This window comes from Erithacus rubecula, assembly GCF_903797595.1.
Source record: "Erithacus rubecula genome assembly, chromosome: 9".
NCBI lineage: Eukaryota > Metazoa > Chordata > Aves > Passeriformes > Muscicapidae > Erithacus > Erithacus rubecula.
The window spans coordinates 32,726,672-32,746,764 of NC_136660.1; the positions used below are offsets into that span (position 1 = coordinate 32,726,672).

The 20,093-nt window shown below is 39.9% G+C and overlaps 1 protein-coding gene across 2 annotated transcripts in view; it reads left to right on the forward strand.

The window, feature by feature from the left end:
* The window catches only part of DOCK1 (dedicator of cytokinesis 1), a 245,380-nt gene that overhangs the window by 113,546 nt on the left and 111,741 nt on the right, over window positions 1–20,093 (forward strand). For both annotated transcript variants that reach the window (XM_079312227.1, XM_079312226.1), the window contains exon 28: window positions 16,479–16,580. In XM_079312227.1, the coding sequence (XP_079168353.1) occupies window positions 16,479–16,580 (102 nt within the window). The remainder of the gene's footprint in view (window positions 1–16,478; window positions 16,581–20,093) is intronic.

Genomic DNA, 20,093 nt, shown 5'->3' on the forward strand with positions numbered 1-20,093 from the left:
AGCCTGGATACAGGCGTGGGTAAAATTACATGGTAGGATGACCACGTCTGAAATAATGCAGGCTACTTCCTCAGAGCAACCAGATCAGTGGTAGGAGATGCTGTTGCTTTTTCACAAGCTGATAATGTGAGTTTATCCAGCCCATGATTACTGGAAGGAAATACTATAACTCGATATCCTGAGTGACTTGAAAGGAGCATCTCTCTGACAGAAGCAGCAGTTAAACATCATTCTTGTCTTCTCCATAATGATATTTAGAAGCTGTTGTCTCAGGGCTGATTAGTCTTGCACAGCATTATGCATATGTCCCACTTACAAACTGTACAGCATCTTCTGGAGGTTTTTAGGGAATTAAAAAGTACTTTCTGATGTGGGCCAGATTCATGTGTAACTGCTGACACCGTTGGTGTATACAGGGATCTTTTAAATCAGGCTTTGTGAAAAATAAAGTGATTCCTGATTATCATGCTTGATGTTACTGTAACAGCACACAGAAGTAAATACACTGGGAAATTGGAAATGCTTCATCATCCCATTTGTCAATTTTTTAGCCTTTAAAAATGCTGAGCACAACTGTTGCATAATGAAATGTGGTGTTGAAGAGATGCTTGAGAGGGAAGAGAGGGGTTGGGCTTCAACCTGGGAGGGTGCAAAGAGAAAGGAGACAATGAACTGAGTTATTTTAGGTTATAGATTTATTTCTCTCTCGTGGAGTGTCCTGCCTTCCCAGGTTGGCCCTTTCTCCCTGTGTCTGTCAGGGAGGAGTGAGCACTGTTGGGGCTGCAGTGCCTCCTTTGTGTGACATGTGCAGGTACAAGTCCTGCCTTGGACTTTTGGGGCAGTGGGAAAACCAGGGATTGGGGGGCAGTGAGGTGGAGTTTTAGTGTCACTCTCTGTGAGCATGTACAATAAATAGCCCTTCTCCCTCACTGCTGATTGCATCCTGAATTCAGTGAGGCACCTGTGTGTGTATGTGGAAATACTCTTCACATACAGCCTGGTGTTACAGACTTTGGCTTTTACTTGATGTTTTTTCTTACATTCACTTTCTCAGGACACATCTGGATGGGAGGGTCACCCTGGCACATCCTCCCCACACTCAGGTTTTGGCTTAAGGACTGCAGTGAATGCTGTGCCTGGGGGGATTTTTGTGCTGAGCAGTTGCTTTGTAGGATTATCCTCCTCTAGAACGTGCAGGTCTGACAGTGGAACACTAAAATGTAATTTTCTGGAACAGTCTGAGAAGCTGTTGTGGAGGAAAGCTCAGATGCAGCTCAGGGAAAAGCAGGTGGAAGCCAAAGCTTGAGTTACCTGCCAGGTGTTTTGCTGACCACCAGTGTGGGGGCAAGGAAGATGATAAACCAGCACCAATGGGATTTTCAGATCTACATTAAATAAATTATATTAGGAGGCATAATTTAAGTGCCAAGCATGCCTGAGCTGGGTTCCCAGGGGTATTAATTCTTTAGGACCAGGCTGATTTATGGCAGAACTTCCCACCTGTTGGAAATGAAAGAAGGGTGAAGTTCATTTGCTTTGAAGCAGAGCTGTGGACAAAGTTTTGCTTTTTCTCTCTCTAGACAGTTGGGACCAATATTGTCATTCTGCCTTTGCTGAAACCAAATATTCTCACATTGCTGCACCTTCATTCCCATTAATTAGGTGGTTATTCCCATGCCTTTAGATGATAACTGCCTGACTTTCTGGGCTAAATTGGTAATTTATTTATTTCCTCCAACTGCCATTGGGAGAGAAATGGAAGGATGTTAAATATGCTCCTCTGCTCCAGCTAACAGGAGGTTTGAGGTGAAGGCAAACTTGGCTGGAATTTCAAACAGGTCTTCATGCAGTCGGATCCTTGGAGGTGCTCCTTGCTTTGGGGGAGGATATTTTCTGCTTGGCTGTGATGCAGAAAAATAAGGTCTGTTGGAGTCGTGTTTGGGAGAAATTTGGGAGATTTGCTGGAGTGTCTTGCTCTACAATAAGTCTTTTCCATGAGCTTGGAGAATTCATTTGAGTCTATGCTGATGTCTGTTCTTTATGTGTAAAGTGCTAATTCCACATCTCTTTACTTAAAGGAACATTTTGAAGATAAAGTGGATTTAAGAATATGTGTCTAATACCCATAATACCTGTGTGCAGCTGAAATATTAAACAGCTGATTGAGGGAACTGCTCATTGTGGGTTTTCTGCTCAGAGAAGGAAAATGCTGAGTAACCTCATTAGCTCTGGTTATTTCTGTGCTTCGTTGGGATAAGAATGAGCAGGATTTAGTTCTCTCTCTCAATTTCCCCTTGTACAGCTCATTGGAAGAAAAATATAACAGCAGGTCTCACCAGCTAAAGCTGAGATTTTGGGTTCCAGTTGAATGCTGTCTCATCAGGAGCCCAAATTGCTGGAGGTGTTTATCAAGAAAATCTGAATTTTCTTGGGATAGGAGTGGAAGTTTTTTTATATTTTCACTTTGTTTATAGTTCAGAAAAGTTCCTTTTCAGCATACAGCTGTTTTTGGGAAGGGAATTAAACTGGTGATTGGTTGTTCTTCCAAGGATGGGCATTCTGAGCTGCTCTCTCATGGTGTGGAATCACTTCTCTGATAAAGATGTTCTTAGTAGATGCCAAATTCTGGTTCCATTTTCATGCAGCCTGTACAGTTGGGAAATAAATGAGGGTTTGGGAGAACGTGATGTATGAGCCCCTAAATGGCTGCATTTTGTTCATATTTGAAAGGCAGTTCAGGCTGTCGTCATTACTGATGACTTGTGCTTTTAAAGCCCTTTTTTTCTGCATTTCAGAAATCCTTTGTGCCCATCTGAATAATAAATCACCCTGTTTGATTTGCTCACTGAGAGCAAATGGGAAATTACATCCTTGTTAAGATGTCTTGAAGAACTGGAAGTGTGGGGGAATGCTTTTAAAAGAATATTCTGCCAACTTTGTTAATATTTTGCTTTGTCTCTCTTATTTTATGACCTTCCCAGATTCCAGGGTTTTCTCTCTGACTGCTCTATGGCAAAGGGAAAAAATCCTGCCCTGCTTAAAAATAAAAAATAACAAATGTGGTTGTACTTTTGATTGCCTTTAGACAAATGGTTTCAGATTTAAGCACATAATGAAATGTGGGATGAGCATGAATTCCATCTCCAGCCTTCAATTATGGGCAGAAAAAAGGCAAATCCAGCAAATAATGGGGATACTTGCATCTGATTCCTATTTGCTCTTTGGTGGAATAATATATTATTTATACAACATTGATTACATTAGATGGAGGATTTAATGCAACTTTTCTGTCAAACTGGAGAACATTCATTGCTATAAAGTAATGTAAACTCCCAAAGCCTCAGGAAGGTTTTCTCATTTGAAATATTGAACTATTTAAAATTTGAACATAGCATAAAAATACAGACTTTTATGTGCTTTTGCATGTTGCCTTCAAGTTAGAAGCCCAGAGAGAAGCCTGGTCCCAATGCATAATGCTAAACAGGAAAAAACCAAGCTGAAATTCAATGTGTTAAACAAGTGAAAAATGAAAATCCTACAAAATTATGTTAGAGAGAAATAATGAAGAGAAATAGTGCAAATAGAATTAACCTCACCATTTCTATTGGTGCTCTGTGCCTAAACCAAAATTAAGTATTTTGGCCATAATGTTCAGAAATGAACTCTTTAGTGGAGTTTCTAAAATCCCCAGGCAGGTGCCAAAATAAAATTGCTCTTAATAACTTTGATACATGACACAGAAATATGATGGCAGTGAATAAAAAAGGGATATAAAGAGGCAGTTTGCAGCATCATGGGCATCTAAAATTTAGCCATATGTTCACAATTAAGAGCTTCTTCTCCCTTGCTTATTTTTTTTTCTAAATAAAATGACCTAGAAATTTGCTTTGTGCAAATAAGAATATGCTAAATTCCTGATTGTGACTGTGCCAAAACCTAATTCTTTTATGTATTAAAACGTCTGTGACTGAGTTTTACCTTAAGAAAGGAGCAGAAGTTTTACTTTGGAAATCCTAAAAGCCTAAGATATTTCAAAAAGTTGTGTTCTGACAAATATGGGGAGCCTGATAATGACATTAAATGAGTTTTACATTTGACAGCAGAGACCACGTGAAATCCTTCTTAGTCCTTGGTCCTTTCTGGCTTGGGGACACTGAATTAAAAACCATTCAAAGCAGCACCACATTTTGATTTTCTTCAATTTTTAAACAAGTTCAGGACTTTAAATATTAATACTAAGCAGTGGTTGAGGAGCATAATTAGCAGCTGCTTTATATCCAAGGGATGTCCATCAGTGTTATGGAAAAGCTGTTGGGGAGGAAAAGGATGAAATCTCTGCAAACCCAGAAATAAAGTTATAATTTGATAATAATGTGGCACTTCCTCAATTTACTTCAGTTACTTACACATAAGGTAGAAGTATAAGTTTAAGTTTTAGGATAAGTGAGTAAGTTTTAGTATGAGTTTTAATGGTTTTAGTAAGTGAAAAGTTTAAATACTAAAGTAGAAGTGTGAGTTTTAGTGAAAGTTGAAAAACATATTAATGTTTTTAGGGGAGGCTTTAGACCTACAGGTATAGACAGTGCTTAGACATAATAGAGTTATTTTGAGAATATTATATTTTTTAGATAGAATAAGATGGGTTGTATGTGTAGTTTATACATAACTTAATGTGTTAAGAAACCAGAATTTTAATAGGTTAAGAAGTGGTGGTCTGAATTTGTGTTTTAGTTTGTTGGGAAGATTTTATATAAGAGTATGGATTGAGAAGAGCTGATTTTTTTTTGTTACTGCTTTTTTTGCTTTTTTTTGTGTGGAGTGATGAGCTGACAAACTTGGTCCCAGGCAGCTCCAACCTCCTTCAGCCTGGCCTTGATATTCCACAGGAGCTCATTAACAGACAATTATGATTTTCCATAAAATTTTAGTTTAGCAGACTTGAATTTTAAAGTATATTTTTTTGTTTGTTTGGCCTTTTTTTCTTTTAACGCTTTTTTCTTAAAATTTCAGGTGTTATCAAAACTTACAAGGATAAGATTTCTGCTTAGGAAAGAAACCCAGTAACTAGAAAAAGCAGCATGCTTGTACATGTTAATTTTTCCATTTATTAAAGAAAGAAAGAGTTTTAATAATTCACAGGGATGCAATGAGTATTTGCCTTTTATATATTCATATTTATCACTTGGCTTGAATTGTAAACATATTAATTCCTGCCTAGCAGTTAATGACTTTGGGTAATGTTTGTGCTCTCTTTATGCAGAAATTGGCCTTATACCTCACAGTTACTTACAGGGACAACCTAATCAAAGCTCCTTCCTTGGCTCTGGAAAACATTTTGTCTTGTTCTAAGTAGCTTTTCTGAAGTATTTTTAATGCTTTTTTCAAAATAATGCTTAAATTTACCTCTTCAACAGAGGATGAGTATTTTTCAGTCATATCAAGAGACATTACAAATCCCATTTTTGCCAAATGTCAAGAGTGGGATGAGTGTTGTAGGCTCTGCCAGGGTTGGTTGATTTTTCTGCTGTGGTTTCAAGTGTTATCCCCCCCCCCCCCCCAAAAAAAAAATTAGTTGAGATGGTTTTAAATGCATGGAAATTATGCCAGGAAAAGTACTTCCCAAATAATGATAACTTGCATTAAAGTAGGAATAAAACATTTCACTCATGTTTTGAGATCTAAAGATGGGCCTTGGGAATAATTGGGATGTTTTGGTATTTTTCTTTTCCCTTTTTTTTTTTTTTTTGTATTGTTAGTATCTCTAAATAATGCTGTAGCATATAGAAATACAAAACTATTTGAATTCTATTTTAATCATAGAATCACAATGGTTTGGGCTGAAAATTTAGTTCCACTCCCTACCATTCCTTTGAGGTTTTGCAGTACCCTGTGTGCTGATTTTAGGGGATCTTTTTATTATTTCTTAATACTTATTTTATATTTTGAATCTATCTTAAAGCTGCTTTGCTTTTACCTCACCTTGGGACAGATTTCTGCATCTCCAGGGCTGGGATGGGCAATCCTGGGTGAGTCTGAGCATGAACCTGAACATCAGGAAAAGAGATTCTGCTTGATCCTGTTGTTATTGCCAGATGGGAGGAAAAATATTAAAAAAAAAGATGTGTATCATGGGATATTATCATGGGATATCCATGCATTTTCTTGGAATGGTGCAGCAAGGCTGGGCTGAGCTCTTGGAGCAAACCAGGAACATTCCCTGTCCTACCCCTGCAGCCCAAGGAGCTGATTTTTACTTTGAAATGTTTAAACCATTGATTTTAATCTTGCTTTGGATTTAATTGCTTTTTTCCAAAGAGAGATTAGTTCTCATTTAAGTGTGGATGTGTAATTAAAAAACATCTCTCAACTTAAGTTGCTTTTGTTGCCCACATGCTGGGGCTGTAGGTAGGGGAAGGCAATTCCAGAGCTGAATATCCATTTCTAATCCTGTTGTTAATGTGGGAGTGTTATTGTTAGAATGTGATAAATGACTCCTTATTTGGGAGGGATTTATTCCTTTCCCTTCTGATTTCTGCCAAAACAAAGTTGGGGAGGAAAATAAAACCCAATTATAAGTCAGAGTTTATTTCAGTGGTGGAAAATGAGCACTTCAAAATGTTTTGTTGTTGCTGGAGTGTGCTGGATATCACGAGGAAAATTGTCAAAACATGTTTTGCACCTTTTGGTTTAGTGAGAAAATTAAAAAAAAAGTTATTCTCCTAAAATATTTTAGGTGGGTTTTGGTTGACTTGCAAGTACAGAGAAAAGTGAATTAGCTTCATCTGGAAGCAGCAGAGCTTCCTGAGCAGATATTCCATCCTTTCCTTCAGGAGGAGAATCCTGGCAGTGCCCAAGGGCAGGTTGGGCAGAGCTTGGGGCAAGAAGGGACAGTGGGAGGAGTCCCTGCCATGGCAGGGCTGGGGTGGGATAATGGGATAATGGGATAATGGGATAATGGGATGAACTTTAAGGTCCCTTCCAACCCAAACCAGTCTGAGATTCTGTGAGCTTGACTTTTCCATGGAATGGAGAAGGGAATGAGATGTTTTTAACGTGTTCAGCTTGTTTCTTAGCTGCCAAATATGTTACTGATTCAAAATCAATAGGAAAATAAAGATCTGTGTGTGACAGGAAGTTCCTCAATCCACACTCAGGCAGTTTGTCCTTTACCTCGTGCCTGGTCTCCTTTTGTCCTGTTGGATTTCTGCTGAGTTCAGGTAGAACAGGACAAAGAGCCTTTTATCAGCAGCATCCTGTTGGAGCTCATTCTGCTGAACGTTTTGGTCATCGTCCCAAATCGTAATAAAAGAGGAGTTTAATTACTTCACTTTTCACAATAAAAAAGTTCATCTCCTTTTGCTTAGACTGCAGCTTAGAGATTGAGTTCATATTCTTTTCATGAGGCACCTTTGAAGCTCTTCTGGAGACATTGTTTAGCACTGGGTTGTCTGAGAGAATCCCCCAAAGTCTTCTGAGTTGCTGTGAGTTTAATAAGAAACAAAATTCAAATTTAATAATGTTAGGGAAGAATTGGGTCGTTCTTGGACTCAGCCCACATATTCTCATGTTCAGGTTCTGCAGATGAGGCCTTCCCTGCTCTCTTTAATTAAATGCAAAGTATTAAACAGGTCTGTGTTCCTTGAGAGAGCAAAAAATGCAGATATGGCTCCTTCTCCAAACAACTGCAGAAAATACAGAAACCTGGGTTTATGGATCTCTGCTGCAAAAGGGAAATGCTGTGGAAATTTTCCTCTGCAAACCTTGAACACATTTTATAAAATTGAACAACTGTAGAAGTTACAGGTAAAGTAAAATTGTGTAAGAGACAACTCGTGCATGTGGGACAAGGATAAAACTCCTCTGCTCTGCTCTGGAGCCAGGCTGGGAGAATTGGGATTGTTCTCCTGGAGATGAGAAGGATCCAGGGAGAGCTCAGAGCCCCTTCCAGAGGCTAAAGGGGTCCAGAGAGCTGGAGAGGGACTGGGGACAAGGGATGGAGGGACAGGACACAGGGAATGGCTCCCACTGCCACAGGGCAGGGCTGGATGGGATTTTGGACAGGAATTGTTCCCTGGGAGGGTGAGGAGGGGCTGGGATGGAATTCCCAGATTTGCTGTGGCTCCCCTGGATCCCTGGCAGTGCCCAAGGCCAGGCTGCACACTGGGACAGTGAAGTGTCCCTGCCATGGCGGGGGTGGAAGGAGATTTGGGAGCCAAATTCCAAGGAAGAGCCAGGTAAGGTGAGGACATTCCTGTGGGCAGAGAAGAGCAATTTCACTCCTGTGAAATCCCCTGTTTGCTGCTACTGGGTGTTAATCTTTTCAGCTCCTCTTATCTGTCAATGTTGGAACAGAAATTCTCACTTGAAATGTGACCTGTCTGGAAATTGTATTTCTCTTATTTACCATATTGATACATGCATTTGTGTAAATACCATTAATTTGCTGCTGTAACATAAACTATCACAGAAAACTGAATTTAAGTCAGAGAAGTCAGAACAAAGGAGCAGCCTGTTATCAGTCTTTGTGTATTTCTTCACTTTTCTTGCTCTTGTGGGAGGAGGGAATGAGAGCATTGCCTGTGCTGAGGATTTCATTGTGATATCATGCAAATGTGGAGAGAGCCCTGCCTTTATTTTCCCCACTGAAGAGAACCTGGCAGTAATTCCTGTCTGCAAGGACTGGGTCACCTACAGCTCTGAGAGCAGCAGCACATCAGAGCCTGCATCCCATAAACCTTCCCCTATCCTGTGTTCTGTCCCAAAACCTCAGGAAGGGAGCAGCCCCTGGGGTGTGGTGTGATGGTTGATGTGCTGAGTGAACCAAAGGTAGGAATTAATTACAAAATGCAAAAAGCCTCCCCAAAGAGACCTCCCCCTGCAAGGAGCTTTTTAATCCAGGGATCTCTGAGCTGTGTGGTTTCATCAATTAAATTTGGATTGCACACATTTCTTATCTCTCAAGCTCGCTGAGCCCCTCAATAAAGCAGTTGCTAAATAATTTACATTAAAACAGGCAGATGAGAAGCACCAAAAGTGGGATAATTTGTCTTCAAAATGGCTGTTGCTTTTAGGAGTGTCTTCATCTGGCAGCATCACCTGTCTGGTGTGAAGATTATCAGTTAAAAGATCATTTCTCTTCCTCTCTTTCCCATAATTTGTCATAGTTTTGCCTCAGTGCTGCAGAGATGATGTCCCAAAGACCTGGGGGCTGTCCCAGTTCCTGGGATTGCAGTGTCCACATATCATTTCTTTTTAAAGTTATACTTTCCTGCTCTGCATCAAAGTTGGTTTTGGCTTTTTTTTATTTTATGTGACTTCCAACATTAATTTTGTTTGATAAATAAAAGAGGGTTTCTCATTGTAATAGATTTGGTTTTATTGTTCCTCCTCAGTGACTTTTTGAGGGAAGTATCTACAAGGGCAGGAAATCAGGGAATGGCTTTGAAATGAAGGAGGGGAGATTTAGATTGGATATTAGGAATAAATTCTTCCCTGTGAGGGTGGTGAGGGCCTGGTACCAGGGTTATATTCCCATATTCAGTGCTGCATTTTTGCAAAATTATTTTAAAAACTTTTTTTTTTAATGGCTTTTCCTTTTTGTTTTTTACTGTTTGTATATTGGCCATTCCCATAAACACAGTTGTTTTCTGTATTTTATGACTGCATTTATAATTTTATTATCAACATTAATAGATGTGTAAACCAAGATACCTGAAACAGATTTATTGAGGACAGTTCTGTAGATTTTCAGTGAAATAATGTTTAGTGTAGCAGAGGGAGGAAAAAAAAAAAAAAAAAACATGAGGAAAGGAATTGCATTTAGAAAACCAGAAATAAATGTACTGACCTTGAGAACTCCTAAGCACTGTGGGTTCCATTGAAGGGCACAGTTCAATACTGACACTGTGTGGAGCTTTTAAAAGAGAAGCAATTTTTGGTTAAAATGGACTTTTTTGTAAAAGAGCCTTAGAAACATGATAAATGGTGTTGCTAAAACATCTCATTAATTTTTTTCACTGCTTTTTACAGAAGTTGGTGCAAAGCACTTTTGAATCAGGGAACTCTTTGTGTCTATTCCCACTGTGTTATCACATCAACTTCCTAACAGATAAACCTTTGGCAAAGTGAATTTCAGTTGAGCTGCTGAGATCTTGGAATCAGAGAATCATGGAATGGAAAACCTTGGAGCCCATCCCACCCCACTGGGACCCTCCCACTGCCCCAGTGCTCCAGCCCCAGTGTCCAACCTGGCCTGGGGCACCTCCAGGGGCAGCCACAGCAAATCTGGGAATTCCATCCCAGCCCCTCCCAGGGAAGGATTTCTCCCAAAATCCCATAACCTCTGGAAGTGGGATGCCATTCCCTGTGTCAATACTCTCTTTTCTTTCCAGCTCCTTCAGATGCAGAAGGCCACACCCAGGGCTGCATTCTGGTTGTGATCTCTGTGAAAAATCCCTTTTGCTTTTCTTCCCAAAGAGGTTTCCCTGCATTCACCCCTGAAGGGATTCAGGGCTGGAAAAAATTTCCTTTTAATACAAGTTTTCTATTGACCAAGAGAGAATTATCTGAGATAAATCAGGATCTGTAAAATACTTTTTGAGGTAGAGGAAAGTTTGAGGACTAAACCAGCTGCTGTTCACCTCTAAACCCCCTGTCAGAGCTCTGCATTTTGCATGGACTTCTCCTGGCTTGACCTAAAATGGATTTTGCTGCTCAGGGAGGCTCTGAACTCCTTAAGTCACATCAGGTAAAGGAGGTGGCACATCTTTCCCAGGAGCTCTGGTAGCAAACTTGGTCACTGGAAATACCTTACTGCATCTGGATTGGCAAAATGATGCTTGAAAATAAAGTTTGTGGCAGCAGGGAAATGCCCAAATATTTATCACTGCCATTATTGCAGGTGTGAACTTGTGTTTCTGCAAGGAAAAAAGACTCACATGTTTTATTCTCATGTTGAAGAAGCAGAGTTTGGCCTAAGGAAATGGAATATTCTGGGTATTCAGTAAAAATGTGATAAATGGCAACGTTTTGCACTTGTTGTTATCCTGCTGTAGCCACAAAATAATTTTGTCTCTGACGGTGCTGCTGAATTTACAGTGGGATTTTCTATGATGAGAAAAGAAATGTTTGTTTTAATGCTGTGAGAAATACATGTATGAATTTCTACACATAGAGGGAAATTTATCTGCCTTGGAGGGGGGGGGTTCTGCTTTGTTTTGGGGCTTTTTCCTGCCCTTGCTGGTGTGATGCTGATGGGAAAAGCTTCAGGAATCAAACTCCCTTCAGGATGCCCTGACAGCTGAAACTTTCATCTATATCTTTATCTATTTATACCATAAAATATTCTTGGAAAAAAGAAATGATGGAAGATCTTCTGCCTTATTCATGCTGGGTTTTGTAATACATTTATACTATAAATTACATAAAATATATTATTGAAGTCAGCAAACTTGTCTGCAGACAAATCAGATATTACAGTTTCACATGGCAAAAAGATGAAATTTGGGAGATTTTAAAGTTGGATTTTTATCTTGTGATTCCATAAGTGCAGACAATTTAATGAGTAGCTTCTAGAATTGATAACAATTGATTTTTAGTTCTTTATTTGTTTATAGGGACAATACAAGTTGTAAGCAGAGAGAAAAGTTCATTTTTTAAAATCTTTACAAACTCTCTGGGACTTGTGAGGGACTTAAATCCTTTCCAACAAAGTAAATTTTATGAAAATGTTCTGAAAGCCAAAATGTAGTGAATTAATTCAAGTGATTTTGTTTGGGTTTTTTTATTATATATTCATCCATTTATTTCTTTTGCTGTGTAGTCTTTAAAGGCCTCATAAGGAAAATTTAATGGAAGAAATAAATGAAACTTAATCTGTTCCTGGTACCAGGGACATTTTAATGAGACATCACTTAGCTGAGTGGAGGTTTGATTTCTCTAGATTTTCTCACTATACATAAAGAGCTTAATATTTCAATTTAAATATTTTACTGGGAAAAAAATTGATCAATTCTTTTTAAAACAGGATCTTTTATCCCTGAGGAGAAAAAGTGTTGGCATGTCTGGTCTCTCCTGTAGAGAATTCTCTCCTCATTCTGGAATTTCTCAGTGTTAATGTTACTTGTGGGAATTATTTGTAACTAAAATTTCCCTTCCTGTATCTGTTCAAGGGCCATTTAAACACTGAGTGTTTTATTTTAAAGGTGATTTAGGAAAATAAGTAATTTTTGAACATTCCTGTGTCTCTTCAAGTTTTCCTTCAGAACTGAGTTTTACAGAAATCAGATGTAATTTCACAGTTTGGAATTGGATATAATTTTTTTTTTAATTAAAAATATGTTTCGAAATAATCAGGCATCCTTTCCAAAAAAAAAAAAAAAAAAAAAAAAAAAGAGATGCTTTGGTGTTTGGTTTAGGTTTTTTCTTTTAATGGAGCTGAATTTTCACTCATCCTGCTTGGGAGCTGGATCTGGCTTCCCTTTGGACAGATATCCTGGATCCCATCATTTTGCTTTGGGAATTCTTAAGTTGTAGAAGAGAATTGTGGAATCATCAAAGTTGGAAAAGCTCTGTAAGATCCAGGAATCCAAGCAGCACTGCTGAGGCCACCAGTGCCCCATGTCCCCAAGTGCCACATCCTTACAGCTTTTCAATCCCTCCAGGGATGCACAAACTTCCCAGTCAAGAAACTTTTCTTAATGTCCACAAAGTGCTTCTCTAGTGGATGTTCTTTAATTATCTTCCTGTCTGTGTGACCAGCTCATTTGTGAGCTTTGCAGTGGGGAAAGACTTGCAGGGTAAATGATTTCAGTGAATAAATAACTGATAAATGCCCAGGACAATGGAAGCCCCTTGCAGGACTGGCTGGATAAACACAGCTTTGCAATTATTCCTATGGTTCAAATTGAAATTGATTTTTTTTTAGAGAATTTGGTACCTTTTTTTTAATATGTATTGCTTCCAGTGCTGGACTGTAGATGATGATAGTGATCTCCAAATACAGCTAAAAATTAAAAATCAACTTAAGATTAAAATCTAATCATGTTGTTAGCTATTGCTAACTAGTTAGTAGAGCATATTAAAAACACCTAGAGTACAAATATTGCCTCTAAATCATTAAAACCTTTATTAGCATTGTAATTAAGAATGTGCTGGCTGCAAGTTGAAAAAGAAAGAAAATAATGACTGGTAGTTGTACTTTTCTCCTAAAAAGAAACAGATTTTCCTTCCCAGCAGGACCCTGAACAGTGGTTTGCAGGTGGGGATCTGCAGATAAATGCTGGAGCAGGGATGTGTGTGTGGCTTCAAGGAACTATTTTATATCAAAGGAAGGGTTTTATTACCAAGATAAACACCAAGATGAGCATGAATCATTATTTAGTGCAGGGAAACAGGAAGAGCTGTTGATAACTGATTAAAGACCCTCACCCAGTCTGCTCAGCACCACTCTGAGCTGAAATGACAAAATCTAACAAGTTTCTGTCATTTTAACTAAATTACAGCACCACAGAATCCCCTCCTGTTCATGTTCAGTTTCTGTTTGCATATTGTTTATTTTCCTGGATTTGTTTTTAACTCCAGCAGCCATTCCAGGTTTTTAACCAGCTCTCCTGATGGTATTTCCACACTTGCACGTGGACTGTGAGAGTTTCACCAGCAGACATTCAACTTTGTTGTTCCTTTCTGATTCCCACCGTGCTAATTAAGAAGATATTCTTGTGTAATTATCTCTCCCTTCAGTGCCACATCATTGCTGCTGGCTGGGGACAGTCAGAGCAGCTCTCCCAGTGCAGCATCAGCTGCTCCCAGGGATTGTCAGGAGGTTGGAGGGATGGAGGAGGGGGTCACCAGGAGATGGAGAGAAGATGACAATCAAATTTATCCACACCTCTGACTGCTCCTACACTGTGAAATTAATATTGAAATGTGTTTGGGAGTTTAACAGTTGATCCACACCCATGGGGGTGCTCACCTGGAGGGGAGAAGCTCCAGGGAGAGCTCAGAGCTCCTTCCAGGGGCTAAAGGGTCTCCAGGAGAGCTGGAGAGGGACTGGGGACAAGGGATGGAGGGACAGGACACAGGGAATGGCTTTGAGCTGACAGGACAGGGGTGGATGAGATTTCTGGGGAGGAATTGTTCCCTGGGAGCTTGGGAGAGGCTGGGCTGGAATTCCCAGATTTGCTGTGGCTGTCCCTGGATCCCTGGCAGTGCCTGGGGTTGGAGCACTGGGACAGTGAAGTGTCCCCACCATGGCAGGGTGAGCTCTGTAGTCTGTTCCAACCTAAACCCTTCTGGGATTCTGGGTTTTTTTTTCATAAGTTTGCCTTGAGAATTCTTTAGGTATGAAATCCATCTTTTAACTCTTGCAGCCATGTGAATTAACTTAAATTACTCCCCAAACAGGTGAATAAACAAAAATAGGACCTGAATGATGAGCCAGTTTGAGAACTGAGTTTGTTGGAAGGAAGCAGAGCTGTTGCTCACCTGCAGAGGGTGGATTTGCCAGAGTGGGGTTGATGTGAATAAAACTAAAACTAGATTGATGTCTCTGCCAAGCAAGCAGTGGGCTTGGAGGGTATTGAAGTGTCTGGGAAAAGTTACCAGGGGCAAAACAAGGTTTGTCCCAGCTCTGCTGAGCAGCCCTGAGCCATCACAGAGCTCCATCTGCAAACCAACCTGAGGCAGCCAAGTTCAAAATGTGTAATTCTGCTTGATTCTGGCACCTCACTGGAGTGATAGAGAGGAGATGGGAGGGAATGTGGGCTTGGAATGTTGATATGGGCTGTGAAATATTAATTTGGGCTATGGAATATTAATATGGGCTATGGAATGTTGATGTGGGCTATGGAATGTTGATGTGGGCTATGGAATATTCATATGGGCTGTGGAATATTAGTGTGGGCTATGGAATATTAATGTGGGCTATGGAATGTTAATGTGGGCTATGGAATGTTGATGTGGGCTATGGAATGTTGATGTGGGCTATGGAATATTAGTGTGGGCTATGGAATGTTAATGTGGGCTATGGAATATTAATGTAGGCTATGGAATGTTAATGTGGGCTATGGAATGTTGATGTGGGCTATGGAATGTTGATGTGGGCTATGGAATATCAGTGTGGGCTATGTACTGTGAATGTGGGCTCTGGAATGTTTCTTTGCAGTGTTTGCTGTGGCAGGAGCTGGTTAGGTGCTGTTTTGACAATTAATGTTTGGATTTTTGAGATGGTCCCATCTTATTTCCATTTCATAGCTTCTGTTCTTGTCAGGGGTTGTTAGAAAGTTCTTTTGATGTCCCAGAGCAGCAGCTCAGGTGGCCTTTCCTTCCATATTCATGGAGTTTGCAGGTGCCACAGAGCTCCCATCAGGTACCTCAGCATCCTCTGGAAAATCCAAAATTCCCACATGGAAAAAAACCAGTCCTGTAGGAGTTTAGATCTCCTCTCTATTGCAGGAGAAAAGTAAATTCCAGGAGTGCTGATCAGCTGGAATTTGGGGATTAACCTGTAACCCAGTGTCATTTTGAGTTCAATCTCAATTACATGGACTGATGTGGAAATAAAGATTTTAAATTGAAATTAATGCTGATCTTAAAGGTAACAATAAAGGCTTTGTGCCTTTGTGGAAATAAAATTCCTGAGTGTTGTCCTGGGTTGTGGCTGGAAAACAGCACAGAAAAGGGGATTTGCAATTTTATCAAACCACTTCTTTTCTAAATAATTCTGCTGGGGTTTTTTACCAATTTTTAATGTTTCTCCTCCTCATTAAAGACCAGAAAAGATGTGGACATCATTAACAGGCCTTTAGCAGACAGGCAGAGAGGGAGGATGGACAAGAAACTCCCATTTATGGGATTTTACATCTAGGAGCCTTGGGAATGGGTTGGATTGTTCAATAAAGTTTTTCCAGAAGTCAAAACTAAAACTTTCTTTTGGTCAATTTTTACTCTTTCTGTGCTTTGAGGGAGATCTGGATGGTGCTGCTCTTCTGGTTTTATGGAATTCACTGGATTTTGGTGGGGTTTTTTTAAGCATCACTGTATCTGAAAATACCACACAAAGAAATGAGAACTTGGGTTTGGTTTAGCTGGAATGCTCAATATGATAATTTTGAAGATTTCTTCCTGGAGCAGAATATTGACTTTCCAAATGCAAATGCTGATATTGTGTGATATTTTTAGGAGTGCTGTTTATTACCTTGCAGGGACTTTAATGTCTGAGCAATTTTTAGATGAAGAACACGTTGCAAAAGCTTCAGTGATAAACTCACAAAATTGGAAACTGGAAACTTTTGGAGATGGGATTTTTTTTTTTTTCTTTTTGTTTCCTTGACAGAATTTTGCATATCCATTAATGAATTTTCATGATAGAATTATCTCCACTGCATTCTGTGGTTCTCTCTAGCAATATTATATGTTGATAGCCAGTATTATGTTGCATTATCCTAAATAATGGATTCCTTTGCTTTGTTTTTTGCCAGGGGAGTTTTGTGGCCTGCATGACAGCCATCCTGAGGCAAATGGAGGATTATCACTATGCACATTTAATCAAGACTTTTGGCAAGATGAGGTCAGATGTTGTGGTGAGTTGAATTTGTTGGATTTCTTCATAAGATGGCTCAGCTTGTGTTTGGTTTCTTTCCCTGTTATTGGTGGTTAAATGCACTTGTGAGATGTGAACAAAATGTGTTTGGTGTTACAGATTTAATATAAAGTAATTATTTAGGCACTGTGGTGCACACAGGGGTACAGCTGGAGCTGTTCAGTGTTTTCAAACATGAGGCAGTGGATTGAAGGCAATTAAAAGAAGGCAGTAAAAGTTAGTAGTGATGAGACATTACAAAAATCTGGTAAGAAATGAAATAAAAATAATATAAAAAAAGGCTTTCTGAGGAACTTTCAGTGTTAAATCTTCCAGATGTTCTAATTTTGTTTCTTGAAGTAGCTTTTACTTAGAGATCTGCTCACTTTCCTTTTCCCTTTTATGCAAATCACTTCAACATTAAAGATGCCCTCAGTTGTTAAATAAGCAGTAATAATTGAAATTTGTCTTCTCAGAGTCATTGGGTAGCCTGGCTAAGGCAACAACCCAAGTTAATTAAAGCATAATAGAAGGGAGTTTATAGCTGAGGAGATAAGTCTGGAATAACCTGAATGTGCAATTTTTGTTTGGAGTTCCCACTTTGTCTTGAATTTGTGTTGCTCTTTCTGCCTGTGCTGGCCAAGGTTTGAGCTCTTTGCCCTGTTCCAGTTTTCAGGTTCTTTTTGCACCTCTGGCATCTCTAAACTCAGAGCTGCTGTTTTTAGGAGGGGGAAGGCAAAGTCCAGCTGCAAATTGCTGGAAATAAGAAAACAGGATCATTGCATGGAAAGGGTTCACCTCCTTTGGGATTTTGGAGCATTTACCTGATGGGCACTGAGAGCACAACACAGCCAAACTAAATGCAGATAATGCAGTGGTTATAGCAGAGGGAGGAGGGAAAAGAAACTCAGAGTCTTTCTTTTGTGTGATTTTAATGTTTGGGTTTCCCAGTTTGTGTTATTCTTCTTTCTGCCTGTGCTGGGAAAGGTTTAAACTCTGCCCTGTTCCAGTTTTCAGGTGCTAAAGCCTCTTTTTTACCTGTTCTGGCATCTCTAAAGCTCAGAAGTGATTTTAAATAATATTCATTAAGGTGTGGAGGTTTAATGGCACAGTATTATTAATGCTGTGAATAAAGGAAACTACAAGGAGTAAACTGAATTTTCTTTATTTTTTCTTTTCCATTTCTTTAACCCAACAATTCTTTGTGCCACTCTCATTTGACTCACCCAGCAGAACTGAAATCCAGAAGTCTTGGCTTTTAAACCCAGTGCTGGAAGTGAAAACTGCACCTCCTATTTCAGAGGATTCAGTTTAATCACAAAGCAGTGATTTAGAATTGAGACTAAATTCAGCCAGGCAGAAATGAAAAGCTTTTTCTTAAAAAAAAAGAGCAAGAAAAAGGGAAAACTTAAGTGGTGGTTTCTTTTTTCACCACTGGAGACCCTTAAATCTTTCTTCAGCCTCTGCTCTTGCTCAAGCTGGAGTTGGAATCTCAGGGCTGGAAGTGCTGGAGGAAACTTTATGGTCTGTGTTATGTAGGTGGCAGGTTTAGATTATTATAATGGTCATATTTGGCCTCAAAAGTCTGCAAAAGATGAGGTGGAGTGCAATAAAACCAGTCTCTTACCTCTCTGCAGAATAGAGAGTTTAGATTTATGAAGAAATGTCTGTTCAAAGAGGAATTTCTTGCTTTAAGATCCCTTCCAGCCCAAACTCTGCTGTGATTCTGTAAAATCAAAATCTGTGATTCTGCTGTCACCCTGAGATGAAACATTATCCGAGATCAGGGAAGTTATTTCTGGAACTAACTGATTTTTTTTCCCTCTTTTTACTTGGTAAAAAATATTTTTATTTGAGACACATGTGGTTTAGTTGACAAAAAAAATGCCTTTTAATGTTCTGGCATGTGGAGAATCTCAGGCTAGGCTCAGGTTGTTTCCTTTCCATCAATGGATGGGAATTTTTTAGGGATCTTACCTGCTGTGAATTCTATTTCCTATCAAATAGGATTTGTATTTGTAGTTGGAGAGAGAGTAGAAGTTGTAACCCTTCCTCCTTTAGTACAGGATTTTGTTCTGCTTCCAGTTACACTAAAAATAAGCAGCTTTTTCTTGTCCTGGTTGCTTCCCTCTCTTTCCAGCCCCTCAAAAACCCTGAGTTTTCCTCATAAAATGAGGTTAATTCATCCAAACCATTTTCTTTTCTATGAGAACCATAAAATGGAAAAAAAACCAAAAACCAAACAATATTATGAATACATAAACCCCAGGTGAGAATCAGGAACCTTTTATTTGCTCAATAATTAGCTGAGTTGTTATTAGAGCATTATTTAAAGTACCTGGGTGAGTGTGGGGTTACTAAAATATAAATATTAGGGGATGGAAATGCAGAGCTGAATCAGCAAAGTAGGTCAGAGCCCCCAGGCTCAGGAAGGAACCAAACCATCAACAATGGGATGAGAACATTTACCAGGACACAGGGAATGGCTTCCCATGGCCATAGGGCAGGAGAGGTGGGATATTGGGAAGGAATTCCTGGCTGTGGGGGTGGGGAGCCCCTGGCACAGCTGTGGCTGCTCAGAATCAGCTGGGTTAACTCAGTTTAAGTCACAAACCCATCTGAGCTCTTTTTCCCCGAATCCAGTGGGGGATGTTTGCACAAGGTGGTTTTTGGGAGCAATATTTGGGAAGTGAGAGCCTCCAGCAGAAGGATGAGGATCAAGATGGATCAACCTGGAGAGGAGAAGCTCCAGGGAGAGCTCAGAGCCCCTGAAGGGCTCCAGGAGAGCTGGAGAGGGATTGGGGATAAGGGATGGAGGGACAGCACACAGGGAATGGCTCCCACTGCCCAGGGCAGGGCTGGGTGGGATTTTGGGCAGGAATTGTTCCCTGGGAAGGTGGGGAGAGCTGGGATGGAATTCCCAGATTTGCTGTGACAGCTCCATCCCTGGCAGTGCCCAAGGCCAGGCTGGACACTGGGGTTGGAGCACCTGGTGGGGAACAAGGTGGGCTTGAAGGTCCCAAACCAGTCTGGGATTGCTGATCTCAAAGCTGAGATCTCAGGATCTCTGCAGCTCCCTGCATCCACTGATGGGGAATTTCTGGGCCAGGAAAACATTTGAACAGAGCAGTGGATGAAGAGACAAATCTGCTGAGGATCCTGGCACTCAGACCTGAAGAAACACTGATGAGAGCAGAGACTTCAGATTGGTTTCTCACTGAAAAGGTTACACAGAAACAGTCCTAGTTAAAAGTCCAGTCGATGGAACATATTGGGGACTTTTTTTTGTAGGCATTTGACATTTTAAAGATAGACCAGATAAATACCATTACTGAGAAACTGTATCAAAGGGAAGATATTCTAACCTTGGAATAAAAGTTCATTTTTATCTCTGTGTGAAGTGGATCAAGGACTTTCTGTATGAAGTTCTCTTTTTGCCTTTATCTTTCTCACAGCATTTGATATTACTGAAATTGTTAGATAGCAATTACAGATTCCCAAATTGTAGGAGATG